The sequence below is a fragment of the Polyergus mexicanus genome, unplaced genomic scaffold, assembly GCF_030449975.1.
Source record: "Polyergus mexicanus isolate NDT 795.1 unplaced genomic scaffold, iyPolMexi1.0 SCAF_8, whole genome shotgun sequence".
NCBI lineage: Eukaryota > Metazoa > Arthropoda > Insecta > Hymenoptera > Formicidae > Polyergus > Polyergus mexicanus.
This window is the reverse complement of record NW_027223328.1, coordinates 1,728,242-1,752,124: the sequence shown is the minus strand read 5'-3', so window position 1 is coordinate 1,752,124 and position 23,883 is coordinate 1,728,242. Positions and strand designations below refer to the sequence as shown.

Genomic DNA, 23,883 nt, shown 5'->3' with positions numbered 1-23,883 from the left:
ATTTTTTTATTTTTGATTAGGCATTCTTCAAAGTTGAGTATAGATTTTTCGAAATAAGAAATTATATTTTTTAGCTCTATTTAATGAATTGTATTATGAAACCTTGTTATCTAATGCAAAATAATACCCTTTTAGTTTCATAAATTAAATATATTTTATCATTCTCTTTTGTTAAAGATACATAATGGATCACACTGCCGATTACTAAATAAGTACACATCGTAAACTGAATAAGTATGTGTGATTATTCGCGCGATGTATTTTCTTGTGTGCGAAAGATTATATAGAAGATAAACTGAAAAAAATCATTGAGAGAGGAGGTCTTCTTCGTAAAAGATCGAGTCTTGGTACTATACTGTTAGAGAGCTTCGTCTCACTGCAATATATTACACGCGCATTGCTTTTACCATGCAATTCATTTGCCCCCACTCATAGCGTGTCTCAATTCGAGAGACACGCTTTCGTGTGAAGCATACAGAAAATTTCTCTTTCGACCGAAGAATGTTATCGAAAGGGGAAATTTCGATTTGTTGGAAATTTTAAATATCTTCGAATAATAAAAGCATATCAAATAAAATGTTAATGATAATGATAAAGATAAATGTTAAATTACAATAAAACACACATACATTTTGTAAAATATATGTAAATTCAGATAAATTTTTTATTTTACTTTGGACATTAAAAAATGTTTGTTTAGTAAGATAAATTTATTAAGAATATTAAGTGTATATATATATATAACATTATTAAGAAATTTAATATACTTGATATATATATATATATTAGATATCTTATATATATGTCGTCTAATGAGATAAGTATTATAATATATAATATATTATAATTGACATTTTAAATATTATTTGGATCACTCAAAAATCATGAGAATTGTAGATAAAATTTGCACACTTTTTCTCTCTTTCTCTCTCTTTTAATTAAGCATATTTATTGTACTTTAATTCGGAAGGGGAATCACCGGTAATGGGAATCACCATGTAGGTTTCACTAACCCACATTCGCCGTTGAAAGCAAAATGTCTGAGACTACTGACCTAATTTTGCTTATTGCTTATTTGTATGAATATTTAAACATTGCTGTTTGTTTAACATACCTTTGTAATGTGTTTATTAATCATCAATTACTATTTGTTGTCTGTTTTATGTAATATAATAAAATTAAAATTAAAATCAATTATTTTAATTATCTCGCCAGTTTTATACATAACAATACATATAATAACATTTAATCGTTTCGAAATATACAGATGTCGAAAATTATGTATCTGTTAATTATGTATGAATAATAAATGTATTTATTTTTGTATTATGTATTCATATTTAAATATAAGAATGGCATTTAAAAATTTGTAGCTAGAATATTGCAAAATAATAAGTAATTAGTGCAGATATATAAATAATAATACTTACCCGCATATATACGATACAAAGCGGGTGTTTTGCGTCATAAAAACTGCATCACAAGACGTTATCAATAATATGAACATATAGTTTTATCTAATTAAAATATGCAATAAATATCTTTCAATGCAATTTTAATAATTAGGTGATACAATTTGACATGATTTTTAACTATTTTTTCCAGTAGGAAGTAAAGCAAATAGTTCTAGAAAAACGATAGCTTTCAGTTTTCAAATTAAAAGTACTATATTATATATATACATATATGCGATGTTGTTATACAATTTTTCGTGCATAAACTATTAAGAATTTGTATAGATTATATCATTTTATCATATTATAATATTTATGAGAGATAGAATTATAAAATATTAGTAAAAATTAAATAAATAAATATTTTTTATAGAAAACAATATCAGTAAAAATTAAATAAATAAATATTTTTAATAGAAAACAAAATTTGCGAAAATTTGATCTAAAATTAAATGTAACAATTAATATAAAAAGTATTTTGTAAAAAAATATCTATTACGTTATAATATATACATATATATATTGTAATACTTTTGTAATATTATAATATATACTACTTATAATACTATTTTCTAGATTTTGGAATTGTTGTGGCCATTTTTTCGATATATTATAATATAGTTAATATATATTTAAAAAGATTATAAATTTGCGGAGTAGATAACTGTATTTGTATTAAAGATGTAATGTAATTTGATAATGTTATTTCTAAAATGTGTTGATAATTTAAAAATATAATGCAATCACTAAATATTTTTACAAAGTTTTTCCATATTCTAAACCCACATATAAACATCAAAGAATTGAGTCATATTTGTGATTTTTTTAAATATAGTTAAAATATGTATATTTTATCGGATGGCATAAATTTTAATAAACTCGCGAAATAATATTCGCTTTAAGAATCTGATAAAAACATACTAAAGCTTATAATTTAATTTAAGAGATATATTTTTAAACCAAGAAATTGAAAGTGTTGTCCAATTGATCCAATTTCAATGTTATAAAACCGACGTTTGATCTATAATCAACGTTTAATCAAAATATCTTCTATATATGAAAACGCCAGCGGAAATTTTTGAGAAATTATCAAGTCCAGTGCGTATTGCGTATTTATTATACGACACGTGCATACGATTCACATTTACATAATAATTTTGCATACAAAAATAATTATGATGCATTGCACTAAAGATACATTTATCTCAAAACAGTTTTTATCAAATTTTATAAGTTTTTTTAAGGTTTTTATAACATTTACAAGACTCTAACGTACTCGGGCAATCCGATAATAAAGATATAGACGTTGAATATACATATCTATACGCGCAATCTCGAGCAGAAGATGTGAGAATGAGATTCATTGTTAAGTTATTGAATGTTCAAAATGCTAAAATATTAAGTGACCAAAATGTTTTAATAAAAAAAGTGCGCGTCTAGTCAACAAATTCAAAGATCGCATATTTTTTATTATTTCATAAAGTATCTTACTCATTGCATATCTAGCTAATTATTTTATAAATTGAAATAAAAACTATAGCTTTCTCATAGATTTCTATATATATATCGTAATTAGATTATATAATCGATCGTTTTATAAAACGTCTAAGCATTTTATAAAATGTGGTTACATTCTTAAATCGTGGTTGAAAATGAAATATTTTACAATCTGACTAAGAATTTTGTAAAATTTTTATAAAACTCTAACAAGCGACCCGCCACATTGTCAAACGCAACAATTTGTACTTGTATTTTAGATTTTGGCTGGTTCATTTGAATGGCCGTATCTTAGAATAAATTTTCAAAAATTTGAATGGCCGTATTTTATAATAAATTGTCAAAAATTTTGCTGCCAACATTCAATGCATTTATCAATTCTTGTGAGAACATAATATGTTGCTTGTTTGAGTGTTATCGTGATATTTTTTTATGCGGGCAATAGCATCCATTATGTGACCAATTTGTTTCGTGTATCCACTCTTTTCCTCTTTTACATTTCATTCTTTATTCAACTTCATAAATAAAAATTCAACGGGGTTCAATCTGGAAATCTTGATGGCCACTGTCACGACCAATCCATCGATTAGGGAAAGTGGCGTTGAGATGTCGCATCACAAGTAGAATATAATAAAGTTGAACTCCGTCACGTTAATGAGCTAAATAAACATTATTGTAATTCATAATGTTTTTAGAAGGAAGGAAGTAGGAAGAAAGGTAGCAATAGTTTTTGATAATTTTTTATACAGTAGAAAACATATTTAATAATAAATTATTTATAATTCTGAGAATTTTATATACATTTATGTATTAAGTAAATAAGAACTATTTATGCTTTTTATTATTATACATCACTTGTTATTTAACAAGACATTTGCATTACAATATATAATATCGCAATATATTGTATAATATAAATATTTTATTACATATAATTTTTCTGGACTAGATATATGTAATATTATATATAAATAAATATATATTATACATTAATATAACGCAGATTTTTACAATATATATATAATTCTATAATAAAATAACTAGATATAATCTTTATATATGTTTGCAGTATGTAATATAAATTTCGCGCGCGTTAAATATCAAACTAATTTGAGATATAAAAAGTATATTATATATTAATAGCCAATTATTACACAAATATTAACTTAGAAAGATGAAAATATTTTTCTTATAGATTTATAATACTCAAATAAAAATAGCGGAATGCTAATTCAGCATTTACTTTTCTTCTATAATAATTATAATATGTTATACCAAGTGTTAGTTTTGTTGATGCAGCGGTGGACAAATGCACTCATCACCCAAGTTATCTTTAAGCCATTCGATATAGTTTGTTAACTTGGTGTATATTCCAGGAAAATTTGGCTTTGCACAACCACGGCCCCATGAAACGATGCCTTTTGACACAACAAAAATTAATATGCAAATTGATATTAGATATATTCTTTAGTAAATAGAATTCAGTTTATTTAACACAAAGAGAATGACAGTTTTAATTTAATATATATTAATTATTCAGATTTTTAATATAAACGTCTTTAATTTAATAAAGAACATGGAATGCGGTTATTATGTAGAAAAAAAAAATTATACATTTCAGTTTTAAAATTAGAAATTGCTAAATAAAATTAAAAATGTCCTGCTAGTATAAATACATACCTATTACTTCAAGCTGTCCATAAACTCCTTTGACATGCAATGGTCCTCCGCTATCTCCCTTTAAGTAAACATAAAAATATAAATAAAAGTATATTGTATGTGTGTATGTGCGCGCGCAAAGAAATAAAAGGAAAACAAAGATAACTCGTTCTATGTTTTTAAAAAAAGTCAATGCAATATTATATAAATATTATATACTTTTGTTATATGTACATATAACGCATTTCTCTTGCTCTTTTCTTTTCTTACTTACAAAACAAGCGTCTCGTCCTCCATCGAGGTAGCCAGAACAGAACATATTTTCGGTAATGCGGTTTTTCGCATATCCAGCTTGATCGCATTCCTCTTTTGACAAGATCGGTAAATCGACTTTTCGCAGCTCGTTACTTACTGGTTTGTTTTCCCCCGTCCGACCCCATCCAACTACAGTGGCAATCGCTCCCGTATAATCGATAGTTCCTATAATTTCGTATAGTAATTTTATTATTTTTATTGATATTACTGTCGTTTGCACCGAATTCTAGACAGAGATTTTAATTTTTGCTTCAGTTGTTATCTAAATTTTTGAGTATAAAATTTGAACTTAGAATGTATCTAAACATAAAAAATAAATACAAAATGCAAAATATTTTATAAAGTTGATGTAATACGTTACTTACAATACATTTTAATTTCATACACGAAAAATGAAGTAGTTGTCATAATCGATTTATAGTATAATTTAAAAAAAATGGCAAATCCTTTTGAAACTTATGTACATATTTTACTAATATCGGAAATAGCTTACTGTCTTCAGGTAAACATGCTGTTCGCACGACATCATTTACAGATACAGGCTGATCCATTTCTATGATAGCAATGTCATTATTAAAAGCAGTAGAAGCACGATAATTTTCGTGAATGATTGTCGATTTAATATGTCGAACTATAGCGTTGCTGCTTATCGAAGGACGTTCGCTATCCATTAAGACAAGTTTGATAGTTTTAATATCAAATCTGAAAAAAAAAATTATATTGATAATATAATGGTGTAACTTTAAAATTAAGAAAATAATTTATAAATATACGTAATTATCTACGATTGTATTATAATTGACTGAAACATACCCTTGCAAGCAATGTGCTGCTGTCAAAATATGTTTACGTGATATTACACTTCCGGCACAGTAAAAGGTTCCTTTCTTAGTCATACTAACAAGCCAGGGATACTCGTAAATATTTGTCACCTGGCCGTCGACAATCCGTCTCTTTCTTCCAAGCCCGCAGGCTGCAATATATTAATATAATAATCCGCTTTAATAAATAATAAATTAATAATTAATAAATAATAATAAAATATTCGAATAACCATTTATTTAGTTGCTTAATTACGCGTTTTCTAATTACTTCACTATTATATGTTATTGAGAAAAATTATTCTCTTATACGCGTGTGTACATAAATTTATGATCAAATATATGTCGATCAGAAACATTATCTCAAATGCTTTTACTTACTGCAGTCTTTACAGACGTTTGGTTTTTTGGAAGAGGATGTGGGTGCAGGATCGAAATCTATATAAGACACTTCGTCTATTGCCGGACGATCAGCAATCTCTGCATTTGTGATATTGTAGTGTACTTGAGCGTTTGAGGCAAGAAAACTCCGTCTATTATCCTGCAATGCCTGCAAAAGAGATATATAAAAAGATTAGATTTCTCTACGTTACTTCTACTTGCCTTCAAATTTAAAAATTACGAAAGTATAAATATGTTTTTACTAAAATGGAAAAATAATTGCTTTGCAATAATTATAAAATATGTTTTACATAATATTTACAGACAGTTACTCTTGCGCAAATCATAAAGAATAGAAAAATAAAATTTAAAAGAACTTCAAAAAAATCTATATTATTAATGAATAAGTGGATTTGATAATCCGCGAATGTCCGAATAAAGTTCGAGGGACACTTACTTAATACAATCACAAAACAATACAGAAATAATAGAACAAAAATATTAATTTAATTAAATGTTGATATTTTTTAATTTATTTATAGTATTACTGTGTGTGTTTAACGCTTCAAATGTGAATTTAAGCGGATGAAAACAGAATATTTTACCGCTGTCAGTGCAACGTATTACTAATACTACTGCTACTACCACTAGCATCTTCTAGTAAACATAACACATTCATACAATGGTTATTTAACTTACCTCGTGAGGCAACGCGTAGACGCAACAGCTCAGACATAGAGAGAGCGCGAACATGTATTCCGTTCTTGTATAGCCGTCCATGCCGTACCCGCGCGATTTCCGATAATTGATGGGTGCCAGCCGATTTTGTTTTTTATGCAAAATTCTGGCCAGCGCACGTGCTTACAACCGTGGTGTGAAAAGTCTAAAGGTATCCCGGCCGTTTTGCCGTTTTATAGTAAATTATAACTAATGAAGGAGAACCCACAAGAGCCGCGCGTGTATCTCGGTGGGGATCGTCAACCTTGAGTGGTGCGTTTGCATTGGCAGATGTTGCATGTGACAGCCTTTAAATCACCCGGTCGGTGTACGCGTCCGTCGTCTCTCACCTGCACAGGTACCGCTGGTACAGACACAATGAGAATTCGCACGCGCGTATAGGTACGCACGAGCGCGACATGGTTTATGGCGCAATCGACCCATCGACCACCACGGATCCGTCCAATGTCAACTCGGTCCACCTCCTCTCACGGCGACCCTTCTTTTCAGGGATCCATCGAGACTGGATCAATGTCAATTTCGTCAGCGAACGAACATTATCGCGCCTCGCGGCCGTCACGGTTCATTGTTGTGGCATGACGACGACGACGACGATGAAGACGTCGACGACAACGACGACGACAATAATAATGATGATGTTGATGATAGCCATGGACTGCTGTCGTTGATAGCTCATGCAAGCGAGACAACTAATTGCAGGGATTTCACTCGGCGCACTTTACAGCTCACGCGAGGTGTCGTCGCGTGAATCTCATTTTTATCGTTGAATTCCGTAAGACGCTTTCTTCCAATACGCGTTTACAAGGTTGCATTCTTCCTGAAGAAAGCGATTTGTTTTGAGCTTTTTACGCGAAAGATCAAACGCGTTACACAATGTTGGGACCATCTTTTTAATACGACATGCCCGCGATAATGATTTTAACAATTATCATGTATATTAAAAAAAATATAATTAAAAAAATCAGAAAAAAATTCTATCTAATTTACGTATTATATAGACTTATAAATTGATACAATTTTACACACACACACACACACACACACGCATGCATACACACAACGTATATCTTTTGAATTCATTTTAATTAATCATATCGCGAGACTATGAAAGTAGGATGCTGTTGCAATTTTAATTAGGTCATAGTAATAGTGATTTATAATTGATCATATTAAATTAGAACAAAGCCGTAACGAAAAGAAACGAAATTATATCTCGGGTCGTTAACTTGCTGCAGTCATAAAGATGCTATAAGGCTGCGAGTTAATAGAACGTTTGATTTTACCAAGGTTCTTCGATTATGTAATGGAAGAAAACGCGATATTCGGTACGAAAGACACCGTAAGAAAGCATTCAATTAAAAATGTCGCAATTTTTTTAGCCCATAATTTTGAATTTGTTCCGCATCATTTGATGCTTGCAGTCGCGCATTCATCAACACGGATAAAAACACATCGTCTTGCAACTTATTAACCTACAGATGATTTTACTTTCACTGCGAATTTATGCATCTTCCTTCTCCTCTCTTCTCTCTTTGGCGTGTAATTTTCATCCGACGTCTCAAAATTGCAGCATCTTGGGACAGAAATGCGAAAGTGTTCCTCTCGAAACACTCACCACGAAAGTCTCAGATGAGACAAACAATTTACAATTTGCGTTTAATTCGTTACGGCAAATTTTTGAAGATTACACACACACATATATATATATATATATATATATATATATATATATGTTATATTTTGAGAGCTAATATAGCAAGTATATACATACACGTTTTATGCAATATCTTTTAAACCAATTTTAATTAAATACATATATAAAGCGTTATATTTTACTATAACACTATTACTTATTTTTCGTACGATTGTTTAATTGATTAATTGATTTGATATAATTATAAAGTATCCTCTGTTTTTATTATATGTTAATAATTCTTGTGCATTTTTTTAATTCTTGTAATCTTAAATCTCGCTTGAGAATTAAGTGTAATCGTCTTCAGTATTATCTCCGATAACAAATTTGTAATGTAAACAGATTACATTGCGAATACAATCTGACCCTGAAGATATGTGAAAAATAAAGCAAGGCTTCTGAGATAAAGTTAGACGCACATCGCGAGACAATAAGGTAATGCGCGTCTCGCCCGCATGAGGGTCGCGTTACCTATATACCTTGACCCACTGTTACAAGTTACAGGTGATGTATAATATCTTACCCTGCCGCATCTTATCTCGTTTGTTCAGCTATCAAAGTTACGATAACCCGGGTCAGACGGAAAGATACTGACAAAAGCAAGAGCGAGGATCTGTTAAAGGATTTGTGACATATCACTTGAGATACGTTATGTATATATTATCATGTACCATATATATAATGTGACATTGTTACGCAATTTTAATAGAAATTTGTATTAGTTTACTCTTTCTCTCTTTCTTTACTCCTCTCTTTTAAATTAACTAAATGCTTTATCATCGCGATCATTCATCTTTTAAGTACACGGAAACTTTAAAGAAATGTAACGCATAGCACATTCAATATTTACACAATAATATACATTTAGAGCGATTGTGTACATGCACTAATAGTTTTTTTTTTCTTAGAAACTGTTTTCTAAATATTATCTTAATCTTAATTATCTTAATTTAATTATTTTATTTATTTTAGAGCTATAAACGTTCACATATTAATCCTATAGCAGATTTTTTTTCGATATTTACAAGGTATCTAAAATAAAATAATATACCTGAATAACTCGTAAACAGTAGGTGTTAGAAAATAATTGTTCAAATAAAAGTTGTGGGATACGTAGAAGGCAAGCTGGCTATGATATCATCACCCCATCACTTTATTTTCGTCATATTTATATTTAAAAAATTATGATAATTTCATTGAAAAAAACTGAATATATAAACGGTAAATTTTATTATCTATAACTTTTAATTGAATAATTATTTTCTAACACCTACTGTTTACGAGTTATTCAAGTGTATTATTTTGCTTTATTTTCTCAACGTTCTGTATATACTAAATTAGCAAATAATGTATTTGTTTTATATATAAAAAAAAAAAAAAATTTCTCTTGATAAATAAGAAAATACTTTTCATAAATTTTTGAAAGTATTCGATGAGGATACAATTTTATTTACGATTTATGAAAAGTGTTAAGAAAATATTCAATGCGAAATAACATATTCTGTATAACATTTGCTCAAGCTTTTGGCGAGCACTTTTCGATAAATTTCTTTTAACTAGAACACATTTATCTCTTTGCCTTCTTATACTGTTCTTAAAAGAGAAATCATGAAAGAAAGAGAAAAAAGGAATCAGCTGAGCAAGATATGCCATAGATTTAGCAGATCGGTAGGTTTAACAGATCTGTTATACTGATCTGCGTTTACGACATTTGTTCACGGTGAATTTACATATCGCTAGCCTAAATTTTCACTTCTGCTACCGGCTTGTCCACTATTCCGTATAAATGAAGACGTGACATCGAATCGAAGACTTGTGTGAAAGTATATGCCGCCTCGGCAGGAAGTATTGTGGAACAGATCAGTTCAACACTTCTTCTCGCAGTGCTCAAAGGAAATAACGCAGTAGTTCTCTTAGTGTTATATTTTAAAGTGCAAGAAACAATGTTGTTTCGATTTATGTTGTTATTAACATTTGCCGTAATTGCGACAACAGCCACCGTTGACAATGAGGTATCGTTGAAATGTGTTAATAATGTGGTCTTTTTTGCATATTTATGGACAAATAGCGGACATTTTTTGAATCAACTTATAGTAAAATATAAAAAAGTATATTTAAAAATAGAATATATAGAATACAAAATTTGTTAAATCTTCCAGATTTATTACATTTTTTTGAATTTTTTGATTTGAAATGGATTGTTCTTTAAGAAAGATTTTATATTACGTAAAGGAATATATATATATATATATATATATTTAATTTTTTTAAACTTCATTTATGTGCACGCAAAAAGTTTCATTGTTCAACAGTTGTGTAAAAATATCAGTTTTATTAAAGATATAGATGATAATTCACGTATTAAAATTACAAGATTTTTTCGTATAATGTATTTTAGTTTATATTGTATAATAAAAATATTTTAATTTAAATATTTAATTAAAAAATGTATATTTTTTAAATAACAGTCACAGACAAATTGCACTTTACGCACGGAAGAGCAAAACTCGAATAACACAAGTGGAATTGATAATGAGAAAGGATTCTGGGAATGGTTGGCAGATGTAGTGGCGCCGAAACCAACAGTTCCTCCTTCACAACCAGAAAAATGTTTAAAATGCGGTACGTTATATAGAGTTTATTATTTATTTCTGTTTGTATAATTTTTAATATAATTTAAGTCTACTTTTATAATTATAAAATATAATATAAAAAAAGATTTGCAAAATGATATTAATAATCACGCATTAATATAAATATTAAAAAAAAATATTTATTTTAATTTCAAATTTTTTTCATTATTGAAGAAAAAAAAACAATTGTTCATGGAGTATTACGAAAAGATAGAAAAAGTAAGAGTAAAATATATTAATTCTTAATTTATAGCTTGCGGTTTGACGAACAAACATAATCGTATTGTCGAAGGCGTCGAAACACTCGTCAATCAGTATCCTTGGATGGCTTTATTGATGTATAGGGGACAATTTTATTGCGGCGGTACAGTCATAAATTCACGATATGTGTTGACAGCAGCTCATTGTATTGACAGGTAATGTATTCATTCGCATCGGTTTCTAATCGTCATTAAATGTATCTGTGCAAAGTATGTATAATCAATAATCGATCAAATTCTTTTTCATAACAGATTCGATGAAAGTAAACTGACTGTCCGAATATTGGAGCATAATAGAAATTCGACTAGTGAAAGCACAACGCAGGATTTTAAAGTAGAAAAGGCGCTCAAACACAGTGGTTACTCGACTATTAATTATGATAACGATATTGCACTCATTAAGCTAAAGGAACCTATTAAGTTCCAGGGTCCGATGCGACCTGCTTGTCTTCCGGAACAAGGTAATTTTTATAAATAAGAGAGAAAAAGAAGTTGACTTTATCAAAAAATAATTTATATTATTTCTTAATCATGTCAGATATATCATATAATTGTTGGATCTTGGAAATATTACAAATTTGCATAAAGTTAATATTAAACAAACCGAGGAAGATAATGAGATGATATAATTGATAATATAAATTTATTATATGACAGATTATGTATCGTTCATCTGTTTTCAGGGAAAACCTTTGCTGGTGAAAAAGGTATAGTGACCGGATGGGGCGCTATCAAAGAAGGTGGATCGGTATCAAATACTTTGCAAGAAGTTGTTGTTCCCATTCTATCAAATGCGGAATGTCGCGCTACGAAATATCCATCGCGTAAAATAACAGATAACATGTTGTGTGCGGGTTACAAACAGGGTGGCAAAGATTCCTGCCAAGTAAGCAAAAAGTCATGCTGGACTTTTATTTTATTTTCTACTAACATGTTATATATACTATTCTATTATATTAACACATATATATTTTAAAAAAATTATGATAAATAATAATGTAAAAATTTTTATATTATTAGGGAGACAGCGGTGGTCCGTTGCACGTAGAAAAAGATGGTATTTACCATATAGGCGGTAAGTACAACTTCAAATTGCGTTAGTTACCTAATCTAGGTGTGTGAGACTCAAGAAATAGTTAGATGCAAGGAAACTTTCGCTAAAGATTGAATACTTTCACGCGAAACAAGTAAACAAGTTCAAGTAAAAATTCTTTAATTTTGCAGGAGTTGTATCCTGGGGAGAAGGATGTGCGCAACCCGGATATCCCGGCGTTTACTCTCGCGTGAATCGATATCTCACATGGATTGCACACAACACGAGGGATGGTTGCTATTGTTGATATGCAACAATTAATATAGACTGATATATTTATTTCAGTTAATTTTATATCTATTTAATAATGATAAGAAATACTCAATGTATGCCATGGAAACAGTGAAGCGCACAATGAAACGCATACAGTTAACTATTTTTACTAACTGTCAACATTTTAGAGAATGTAATTCAATTGAAAATTGGATAAATTATTAGTAATTTTTTATATTAAAACGATTGAATCACACGTGAAACAAGACATTTTTTTATTGGCCGATTATAACATTTATATCATTATTAGCAACATTTGTGATTTGTGTAATGCGTTCACGCTATTAAAATTGGAAAGTTTAAAATTGCATTAAAATTTATCGTATCGTAAGGTAATATAATTATTTAATTTATATTTATTAATTTTTTACCATATATTTGTAAACGTAATATTGTTATTATTAATTAAGTTAATTTAATAGTTTACAATTGCATTGAAAAATTATACATAATGCGTGATTCTATAACATCTTACATTAGGTACATGAATATACACATATGGTAATTAAAAATTAAGGCACGCGCGTGCTCCTCTTTGCGTTGATCAATACTCATAATAAGTAAGTACATTGAGGAAGAAAGTCACAAGACTTTCTCTGTTTCTTTCAATCGAACGATTTGGTATTTCAGTGAAATCTCACGTATACTATTTGTAACGCGATTTACATTGTATGGTGAGAACAGATGGCAATATAAAATTTGTTATCATGACATTGACAAGAAATAAATGTATATTAAATTTGACCATAATATGAATTTTTCAGGTGATAATCTTTCTGTTTTTATATTTAAGCGCAAATGTTTCTATTGCACACAATATCAAGATTTAAATATATTAAAGAATAAATAGATGAAAGATTGTTTTTTTACTACACAGGACACACACATCTTTTTTATATAGAAATTATATGTTACGGGTTTTATTTATTTAATCATTATATCAAATTCTTATATACTAGTAACTAGAAGACCTTCGACTACTGCGTTTTCATCATCTGACGAGTTAACTTCTTTTTTTGGCTTCGTTTCATTATTCGCTGCTGGTTGCAACCAATACGTTTCCATGTCTCCTTTTCCCTTCACGTAATAAATAAGATATTCATTATATATGTATATGTCGAAGGGGTTTCATCATATAGAGGCGTAAGCCCAAAATCGCGAGAAGAAAACGTTTTAAAATTTGAATTTTATAGAAATTTCCATAAAAAAGAAATTGGATAAGAAGGTAGTAGGAGAGAAAATACAGACATATTTCTAGATTTGCAAAATATTAATTGCTAATTTTGATATTGTAATTTGGTAATTGAAATTGGAGATACGCCCCTCTGTTATAAAATTTTCGACACAATATTACTAATTATTATGCAAAATGCTTTTGTAATACAAACCTTTACCCATACAACGCCGCGTGATTCGGTGCGATAACGATCTTTAGGTAACAAAGCTTTGGTGCTAGAGGAAATATGTACCTTTCCCGGCTGTCATATACAATGCAATTAAATAGTGTGGAGAATATGAAAGGCACTCAAAAAGAAAGAATAATGAAAAAGGTAAAAGAAAATTTTTGAATATACAATATATGTTTTACGTGATATAAAAACGCACAAGGCAAACTGATATGATAAATATGAGATTTATATAATATTTATACTTTTTCTTAATATCATGCAAATTTGAGTTAAAAAATAGTTTATCTGTTAAATTTGTCCTCTGTTATGTATATGGTTATTCTATTAAATTATATATTTTTTAAATTATGTATTATATTATATAGTTACATGAAAATAAAGAAAACGATGTTACCAGACTGGTGGTCTGCATTCTGGAAGCTGTATTAACAGTATCTCCAAAGAAACAGTATCTGGGTAACTTAATGCCAACCACACCGGCTACCGCTGGCCCGGAATGAATTCCTAAAAAAATTCTATTATCTCCATTTGTTTTAATGTATATATATCGATGATCTTATTATTATTCTTCACAAAGATAAAATTTTGTAAACAAAGTCATGTCTCAAGAGACATAAGAGAATATCGTATTCAAAAGTCAAACAACTGTGTATGTGTTGGATGTTACCTATGCGGATTCGTATGTCCAATCCAGAGGGTAATTCGAGAGATCGTACATGCTCGATAAGTTGTAGAGAAACGTCGGCGATATTTTGTGCATGGTTTTCGTTTCTATCCGGTGCTCCGCTAGCCGCCATGTACACACGACCAACGGTCTCCACCTATCGTAAACAGTAAATACAACATATTTTGCATTTTATTAATATATTTCTCTTTTCTTGTTGTAACATTATTATAATTGTAATTCACATTGACAAAAATCAGATAAGCTATTTTCGTAACTCGAGCACAGGAAATGTTTTAATATTACTATCTGATCGGATTAAGATTCTATTAAGTACTGCATCCTATAATTAGTCAAATTTTATCTCTAATGATATTCTAATAATATAATATCTAGCAAGTCCAATAAAATATATATAATTATCTTACTTTGTAAACATTAAATTGATCCATTAGCGTATCGAAACAGGAGAAAACAGCATTCATAGATAAGACGATATCCATTGCTCCCTCGATGGTTGAATAATCAAAGTCGCATAATTCGCAGAAAAGGACTGTTATTGACTCAAATGACTAAAAATAAAATATCATTAAATATTTCTTATCAGACAAGATCGAGAAGAGAGCCGTAACACTTTTAAAATCTAAAGTTTTCATACTTCACAAGTGCTCAACGGGCTGGCTCCGGCTCGTAATCGATCTGCCACCGTTTGCGGAATCATAGAATATAAAAGCTCGTCGCTCTTATTTTTCCATCGATCCAATAGCACATAGCTATTCTCTAGTTCGGTTGATCTTTGTTCTGCCCTCTCAAACATCATTTCCAATCTTCACAAGCATAAAGATATAGATTATTAAGAAAAAATTGAACATAAAATATAATTAAGATGGCATATGAAATGTTTGACAAATATATATGGCACAATTAATGATACGATAAAAAAAGATAATAATAACAAAAAAAATTATTTCTTTACGTAAAATGTATATTCAATTTTTTATTAGAATATTGTTTCTAATAAATTTGATAAAATATACCTTCCGCAATGTTGCCATCCTGCTAATACCAGTTCTTTGCTCATACCGTGAGGATTCAGATCGTTCAAATATAGACTCATATTAAGAAGTTCGTCTAAATTGTTAATTCTATTGCAGGAGAACAGTCGCGATTATCATAGATCTGTTATTCTATGGTAAATATGATCATAATGATTTTAGGAGAAAACTTACAAAGGACTACAGAGAAATATAATCGCTTTAATATCCTCGATGTATCTCATTTGGCCCTTCAACAAGATGCTTCTCGCACCTTGACTTCCGCGCCTATCTAAACCACTACTTGTGCTCGGTATACTGTCTGAATTTATCGAAGAGTGATGATCATTCGCCCTAATGAGTTCTAATTCGAACATCACTGAATGTAAGTACATTATCTAAAAATATAAATTTTATAAATATATATGTTTGTGTTGCAAGTTATATGTTTTATGTGTGCGTATATTGTATGTCTGAAAATATCTTAGAAAATCAATTGTTGCAGCTTTCAAAATACATCTGTGTTTTGTGAGTATTACTTACGTTTCCCCATGTAAACGAAATTCCCTTGGGTCTTCTTAATTTAAATATTTCTGTAACATGCTTATTTAAAATGGACGTAGTACCACCCCAGGCTTGGAGCAGTTTATCACCTGCTCCTAGAATTCTTATATCCTTGTTCATTACAATGCCGAATGGAAAAAGACGTAAGAGAAACGTGCAGGAAACAGGCGGCAATTCACGATTTAATGTAGCTTTTATTCTGTTATTCTTCATAATCTAATGATTTTCAATGTAATGCAAATTATAAGTTAAATGTTAAATTTATTTCAAACATAATTTAATAAAATTTTAATTACTTAGTAAATATGGGTATATAGTTGTAAAGAGGTTGCTATAACATATATATATATGTGTGTGTGTGTGTATATATGTATGTATATGATTTACTATTAATAAAATAGTATAAATCAAAATCTAATTTATTATCACTCATTTATTAAGTTTTTGTCTATAAGTTAATAGAGTGTCGCTATTAAAAAAGAGAAGAAACTATAAAATATAAAATTTAAAATTAAGACTTACATATTGACGATTATCGAAATCAATACGGAACTTAATCATTACGCTTCGAGATCCTGGAATATTGTTTGAAGTTTCTAAAACTCTAATACTTAATTCTGTATTGTATAAGTCTTTTGCTATCTGAAATAATTGTCCTGTAAGAGAGTAGAATTATATTATATATATAATAGAATATTGTATGTATGAATATATAGAAAGTATACGTGTATATAGAAAAAAATATAATTAAACTGACGAGAACCCACACACACATATAAGAAAACTTCGAAATCAATTTTATACGCTCACGCATTGTAATAATCGTGATATCATCAATTTTTTTAAAATACGTACATACAAACGAGAACAATATTTTACAAACGAGAAATTATTTTAATATTATAAAATACCATATTATAATTTCCTAATTCATATAAGGTTCTTGGAAACATATTTTCAAAAAATATGCGATAAGCGGAAGTGGCCAACTCTCACCCATAAGATAATGCGTAAAGCCTTGTCGAGTACTTCTATAAACCAGAACAACTCCCTGCGGATCGACATGTGTTGTATACATAGAAGGACTCTTCATTTTTGGATATGTAAACCTCATTTGCATGTGAATATTGTCAACGCTTTGTAAAAAATCGCAAAAGTAACGACCAGTCGCTTTTACAGTGCAATCGTATCTAATAAAATATGTAAACATAAGAGCGTTTTCAAAAGATATATAGGTGGAGTATATAATCATTAGATGTTGTATGTATTAAATTTCTGTACATATTCCGCGCAGTTTTTGTTTTCTAACATTAAAATTAACTACAATAATATTAAAATCATGTCTTTTGATTTCTGATGCTGCAAATCTTTCGCGATCGTAAAGTGTATATAATTGAAGGCAAAAAGCTGAGATGTTCATATCAGATATCAGAAGCTGGGATATATAAAATTTAATAAAATAAATATTTAAGAATTAATTACAAATTTTTAAAACTGAGAACATTAATAGTTAATAATTTTGTAGAAATTAAAATTATTGACAATTATATATATTGTAATTTTTTCCGACAAAAAACTTACCCTAAATTACTGAAAAATCTAACAAAGCACTTTCCAAAAAATTGCATAATGTTATCCATAGAGTCACCAGTATACGTGGCAAGAGCCGCGGCCAAATTGGTCATTAGCTCATCTGAGTATATCTGTCTTGTATTAAAAACCATATGTTTACAATCAGCTTTTTCCAGAATGTGAAGCCATATTTCTTCGCCAAATTCTAACTGTAAAAAAGATTTCTTGCTTGCTGTACTTTATCTCATATATTTTGTCTCCTCAGTTATTATAAGTAAATCTTTCTCTCTCTCTCTCTTTCTCTCTCTCTCTCTCTTTCTTTCCCTTTCTTTGAAACGGCATTAAATTTATTACATAGAATGTGTATTTTATGTATACATATATTTATAAATGTAAGTTAAAATTTATATTTTATTTTTTTTAACTGAAATAGTTGCACATATAGCATATATGCGCAGATAGAGCTCATGACGTATGTTAAATTTAAGATATTGTATGTTAAAGAAGAACACCTATAATAATACATCGATTGACATGCCAGAAAATATGCAATAGGTTCCATAGATTACAAATGGATTGAGATAATCCAGCCAATTTCCCAGCTCGCATAAACCAATTAATGTTTCTTTTATTAGAATGAGAGGCGGTCACGAAAATGAATATACGATCATTAATGTGGATAGCTTTTAGAAACTATATCGCAAATGAGCACGCGAATTTGCAGATGGAAATGTTCCAATAAACGATTAATTACAAGTATACATATACGTATATATATATAATATATTTCTAAGAAATTTCAAATTTTACAAAAATATATGTTTCAAAGCTTAAACCGACTTAAATGAAAAAATTAAAAAAGTTATTATATGTATATATATATATATATATATATTAATAAAATTAATTTTTATAAAAGTTTTAGTTTAGTGTTATAACAGATAATATGTTGTACATAAATATTTTAATTATTCTGTATTATTATATTTTTATCATATAATTAGAATTGATAATTATGTATTATTATGTGTGTGTTATTATTTACACCTTTAATGATGTAATATTATTAGAGAAAGATTATGCAAAAAAATGGATAAGAATATCATTATATTAGAATATGTAATAATTATAAGGCCTGATATACATTTAAATAACGATTAAAAGCGGCGAAAACAAAGAAATAACAAAACATTAATACAAATCAATAGTCGACCTTACACATGCTAATAGAATGATGCTATTTTTAAAACTTTATACAATTAAGGTGTCAAACTAAAAGGAAGTCTTTTAAGTCCATCCATTTATTACATATCTACGAAGCACTTCCTTTAGCAAATACGTGACATACTTTATAAATACGTATATCAATTTGGGACGATCCAAAAAAGTAGCGAGACAAAGAAACATGTTAATTTAATTGACTGTTCTGATAATCTGACGTCAATGAATAAAATGATATTACTTGTTCTTCCTAATTAACAAGTTATATAAGCCATTAACTCAAGAAGCTTATATATAATCACAATTAAATTTCGTGAACAAAACGTATAATGACTTGTTAATTGTCTAAGATTAAAAAAAATTTAAAGAATTGTAACAAAATTTTACAATTGCAAATTAGATATTGTAAAAAAAATCTGCCATTTAATATTTATTATTTTATCAATGTAATAAATATTTTATTTTAAAAAATTTGATCTTTAGTAATTCTTGAATATATATATATATATTTTAGCTTTTTCTTTTTTTTTAAATTAGTAATACAAAAAATAAATTTTAAAGAAGATTATACGTATATGTATCTGTTTGAATATATAGTACATATATAACATTTATACTAAATCAATAATCTGTGAATTCCATTGAAATTATTAAAATCTTCCTGCAAATTAGAGCAGCTCCTTTATACAATTTGCTTTATTCATATTCTTCTCCAAATTATAGTCATTTGAGTAAACAAGGGACCCTCTGTTTAGACAGAAATTGATTGTGTTTGTATTAGAAGCGCCAAGTAACGATCTCATATCAAATATTAAGGTAAATACATTTCATAATAATAAATTTTTTTATGACCTGCATTTCATCAAATTTTTTACTTTAAATAATTATTATAGACATTTTTTTAACTGTCCACCGCTGAGAAATAAGGGATATAATAAAAGAGACATGATAAGATTCATTAAATTCTGCGCAGTTGAAAGATAAATAATGTTCTTTGGCGCAAAAAATATCAAGTATTTGTTATATGTATATTATGTTAACTTGAAAGGTGCGAAAAAGAATATACTTTTATTTAACGTTGGTAATGAAAGAAAAGAAATATTCAAACAGTCGAATAAAAGAAATTGCATGACAATTTAAATATTTTTGAATGTCAAACGGTAACATTTTTTTTTTATTAGCGAAGCATTCACGATAGAAACTTTTTGAATTAGATATTTCTAGAAACAGCTGCGTCACTACGTTCTTATAAAACTTATGTGACACTAGCGATACAATTCGCAATAAGAAAAGTCAGAACTTGAAATATAAAGAAACAGAAATACTCGTTCGGCAACTATAAAATATATAAAACAAAGAATTAATAAATTATTTCTTAACTTTAATCTTTAAAGATAATCTATGTAAATTTAGACAAAGGCCTGATAAAAAATTTAAAGTAATTTTGATTCGATAGAAAATTGAGATAAAAATATATTTCTATAATTGAATATCTTCCGCAAGAAGTATGCTAACTTGGGGCACTTATAAAGTTTAAAATTATATAGAATTCTTCGAATTTCTTAACTTTTATTATAAAAAATATTTCGAATAATGACTCATAGAAAATCAATACATTTGCAACTTAATTTTTATCAAAATCAAAAGCCACATAAGTTATTTAATTGATTTATGTCACTGTGTGTGATGTCTCTTGAGTTACATATGCATTGCAATGACATAAGATAAAAATATTAAAAATCTTTTTCTTAATATTATTAAAACTTAATTTTTGTAATCTCTCATATGTATGATATATACATGTGTATACATAGGATCATTATAAATAATTTTATAAAAAAATAAAATAAATTAATAAATGTTAAAAAAAAAATTTTAAATACAAAGGAAAATTACTTACCGTAAAGAATAACAAAGAGGACAAATAATTCAATTTAAATTCTATTACTTTTCAAGTATATATTCCAAATGAGATGTGTGCATTCCCAAGTTAGCCAAATATTCATAATATCAGTTTTATTATTTGCTCTCACTTTACCGACCTGCACGAAATATTGCACACTTTCCAGTAGCATTCCGTACATCTTGACACGCTCACGAATTTCGTTTTACTCTAGGCGTTTTATTAATTAAATCGCGTAAGTATTCCGTATTCAACAAATTTATGAAAGAGTTTCTTCACGATCTTATGGCACGTGCGGAGAAAAATCCTTCGCATTGTCCTACAAAACTTGCTTCATTGTAATCACAACGTTTGGAAAATAAATATTTCGCGCCATCAGACTCGCAACCCATGTGCCTAGTGTCATCTAAACAATAGGCCACCTCCCGATGCAGAAGAGAGAGGGAAACCGTATAGCGCGCAGAAAATCCAGTTTCGACTGTGGCTTGAGAGTTACTCAACCCAGTGAGGATAAGTTGGAGAGATCAACGCGATGCGTGCGCAGACTGTCGTTGTATTCTAGAAGTGTTCACACCTGAATGTTTCGAGTAATAAATGCCCAGCAAAAGAGCTTAGACAAGAAAAATTGGCAAGAAGGGATGAGAAGAAGAGATCGTATATATATTATAATTTTAATATATAAAATATATCCACATACTTAAATATTATCTAAACGTTTAAGAAGTAAAATTTTATATATATTTCTTAAATTAACAAATAATTTTAAATTCATGTAGTTTCTGTCAAAAAAATTCAGACAATTTTAACGGTATCCATTGATCAACAAAGTTGTTTTTTTTTTGTGATTGTTAATTAATTAACCCCTTAAATTTCAAAACAGCGGATTTGAAAAAAATCATATGTCTTTCAGATTTTTGTATTCAATAGCATATTTTAAAAAGAATATTTCAAGAAGAATAAATTCCTCCGGACACACTTGCGACAGGTCTTTTACAAATGACTGAAAAAGAGGAATGGAATTTATTGACACATTACATATAGAACGCGATAATGCTCTCCACGCGGAAGGAACGATGAGGTAGTCAGTCAATTTCCTATTATATATCTGTCATTTCCCGAGAAGAAAGATTGACTGAATGTCCATTTTTCTTTGCGTGGAAAAATTTTTTAACGCTAAAAATATAGGATACAGATTCGCATTTTCGTTCTGTACTTATTTTGATGCTGCATTATCTCTTGATATGTCCAACTTCTTGATCATTTAGCAAAAAAAATCACACCAAACATCGTTCGTGGATGATGTCAATCCATGTTTGTTTCAATTCCACCGCATTATTCCGGATTCCATCCGGCGATTATCGAGAAGAGTCTAGTAGAGTCGTGCATAGAGAAGCTTGACGAGTATTCTTACCACGTGTTGGCAAGAGGAATGCGGCGGTTAGGTGCCTCACAAAGAGATATATACGTGTGTATGTATTCGTATACGTATATATACACTGTCGGTAAATTCATGCGCCGCTGGTCGACAGTGAAAACGTAAATATGGCCGCGGAAAGTAGCGACGGTTTGCCAATATCCCCGTCCGAGAAATCGCTCACCGGTAGCCTAGCATCTGATGAAAATGAGAAAAGTGTCTCGCGTTCGCCGTCGAGTTACTCTATACGGGAGGACAAATGGCCGGATCTCGTCGTGTCTAGACCCAGAAAGCTGGATGTCTGGTGGTTGCCGAGACGTGAGTACATAGAACGTTAGGTTTTAGGTGCATGCTCCCACGATTCGGCGCGTTCTTCAAAAGACCGCGCTCGCGGGCTTAGCTTGGCGCCCGCGTAATAAACGCGCGTAAATATATTATGTGCGCACGTGTGTTTTTTTATTGAGGTCTATTCTGTGCCAGTTAGAATCTACAAATCATCGCAGCATTAAATACATTCGATAATCTACGTAATTACATGGAATGTCGGCCACTCGAAATATAAACGACTAAATCACAAAGATAATGGCAGAAAAGATTTCTCTTCTTGAATCGTAACATAAAATTGTACAATACGTATGTTAGAGAGAAAACGTATATATTATTGTATATATATTTATATATTATGTATCATTATTTAACAGATCTATAGAAGATTTAAAAAATAAAGCGTTAAAATAATTTAGGAAACATAAATCTTAGGAATTTCTATGAGTATCGTGGCTAGATTATTTGAGTTTTGTATTAACAAGATCTAATTGTGTCTATTTTAGCTATGTAAAAAATAATACATAGCTATTTATAATAAATAATTAAATAAACAATGGTTATATCAGAAAACATATATATTATATTATATTATCTCTTTGCAATTCCATTTTTTAATGCTTTTATTATAAATACTTTTATTAAATTTGATAAAATTTGCTTGCATATGTAACATCTTTTTGTTAATGAGTGGTAATAGGAGCATTTTTTTGATATATTATATAATCTGTTGCTCGAGCGTTCGACTGATCTTCCAGTTGTATCTCGAATGATAACGGATTGCCACGAGAACAGTGATATATATAGTATATCACATTGCCCATTTTTTATATTGTGCACAGTTGTCTGCTACATGATTATGAGAAATTAAAGAGGGTCAAAGAATGAAAATTTGACTGATAGTAATACATTAATGAACCATGTTTAGTGATATTTTTAATGCTGGTTTTTCTGTAATTAC

At 29.2% G+C, this 23,883-nt stretch overlaps 2 protein-coding genes across 2 annotated transcripts; one reads left to right on the top strand and one right to left on the bottom strand.

Annotated features, from left to right (window-relative positions):
- Positions 1–4,220: 4,220 nt before the first annotated feature.
- Positions 4,221–21,648, bottom strand: LOC138935505 (soluble guanylate cyclase 89Db). Its single transcript, XM_070300138.1, has 19 exons — positions 21,324–21,648; positions 18,070–18,269; positions 17,485–17,678; positions 17,011–17,144; positions 16,468–16,704; positions 16,120–16,322; positions 15,928–16,035; positions 15,549–15,717; positions 15,319–15,462; positions 14,894–15,047; positions 14,621–14,730; positions 14,202–14,295; positions 9,440–9,469; positions 6,128–6,250; positions 5,739–5,898; positions 5,419–5,627; positions 4,885–5,090; positions 4,632–4,689; positions 4,221–4,369 (listed from the first exon to the last, which is right to left on the bottom strand). The coding sequence occupies exons 1-19, from the start codon at positions 21,363–21,365 to the stop codon at positions 4,233–4,235; spliced, it is 2,712 nt and encodes a 903-aa protein (XP_070156239.1). The 5' UTR covers positions 21,366–21,648; the 3' UTR covers positions 4,221–4,232.
- On the top strand, positions 10,463–12,791 carry LOC138935431 (trypsin-1). Its single transcript, XM_070300002.1, has 7 exons — positions 10,463–10,570; positions 11,027–11,180; positions 11,445–11,607; positions 11,704–11,912; positions 12,135–12,337; positions 12,472–12,526; positions 12,676–12,791. Exons 1-7 carry the CDS (start codon positions 10,502–10,504, stop codon positions 12,789–12,791), a joined length of 969 nt encoding a protein of 322 aa, XP_070156103.1. The 5' UTR covers positions 10,463–10,501.
- Positions 21,649–23,883: the final 2,235 nt, after the last annotated feature.

Bases quoted from the DNA above. Each gene is read 5' to 3' on its own strand.
- LOC138935431 (XM_070300002.1), top strand. From the start codon at position 10,502: ATGTTGTTTCGATTTATGTTGTTATTAACATTTGCCGTAATTGCGACA. The intron at 10,571-11,026 runs GTATCGTTGAAA...TTTAAATAACAG, and splicing joins CAGCCACCGTTGACAATGAG to TCACAGACAAATTGCACTTT. The intron at 12,527-12,675 runs GTAAGTACAACT...TTAATTTTGCAG, and splicing joins TGGTATTTACCATATAGGCG to GAGTTGTATCCTGGGGAGAA.
- LOC138935505 (XM_070300138.1), bottom strand. From the start codon at position 21,365: ATGTACGGAATGCTACTGGAAAGTGTGCAATATTTCGTGCAG. The intron at 18,270-21,323 runs GTCGGTAAAGTG...TCTTTTTTACAG, and splicing joins GTGTGCAATATTTCGTGCAG to TTAGAATTTGGCGAAGAAAT. The intron at 5,091-5,418 runs GTAAGCTATTTC...ACGAAATTATAG, and splicing joins AGCATGTTTACCTGAAGACA to GAACTATCGATTATACGGGA.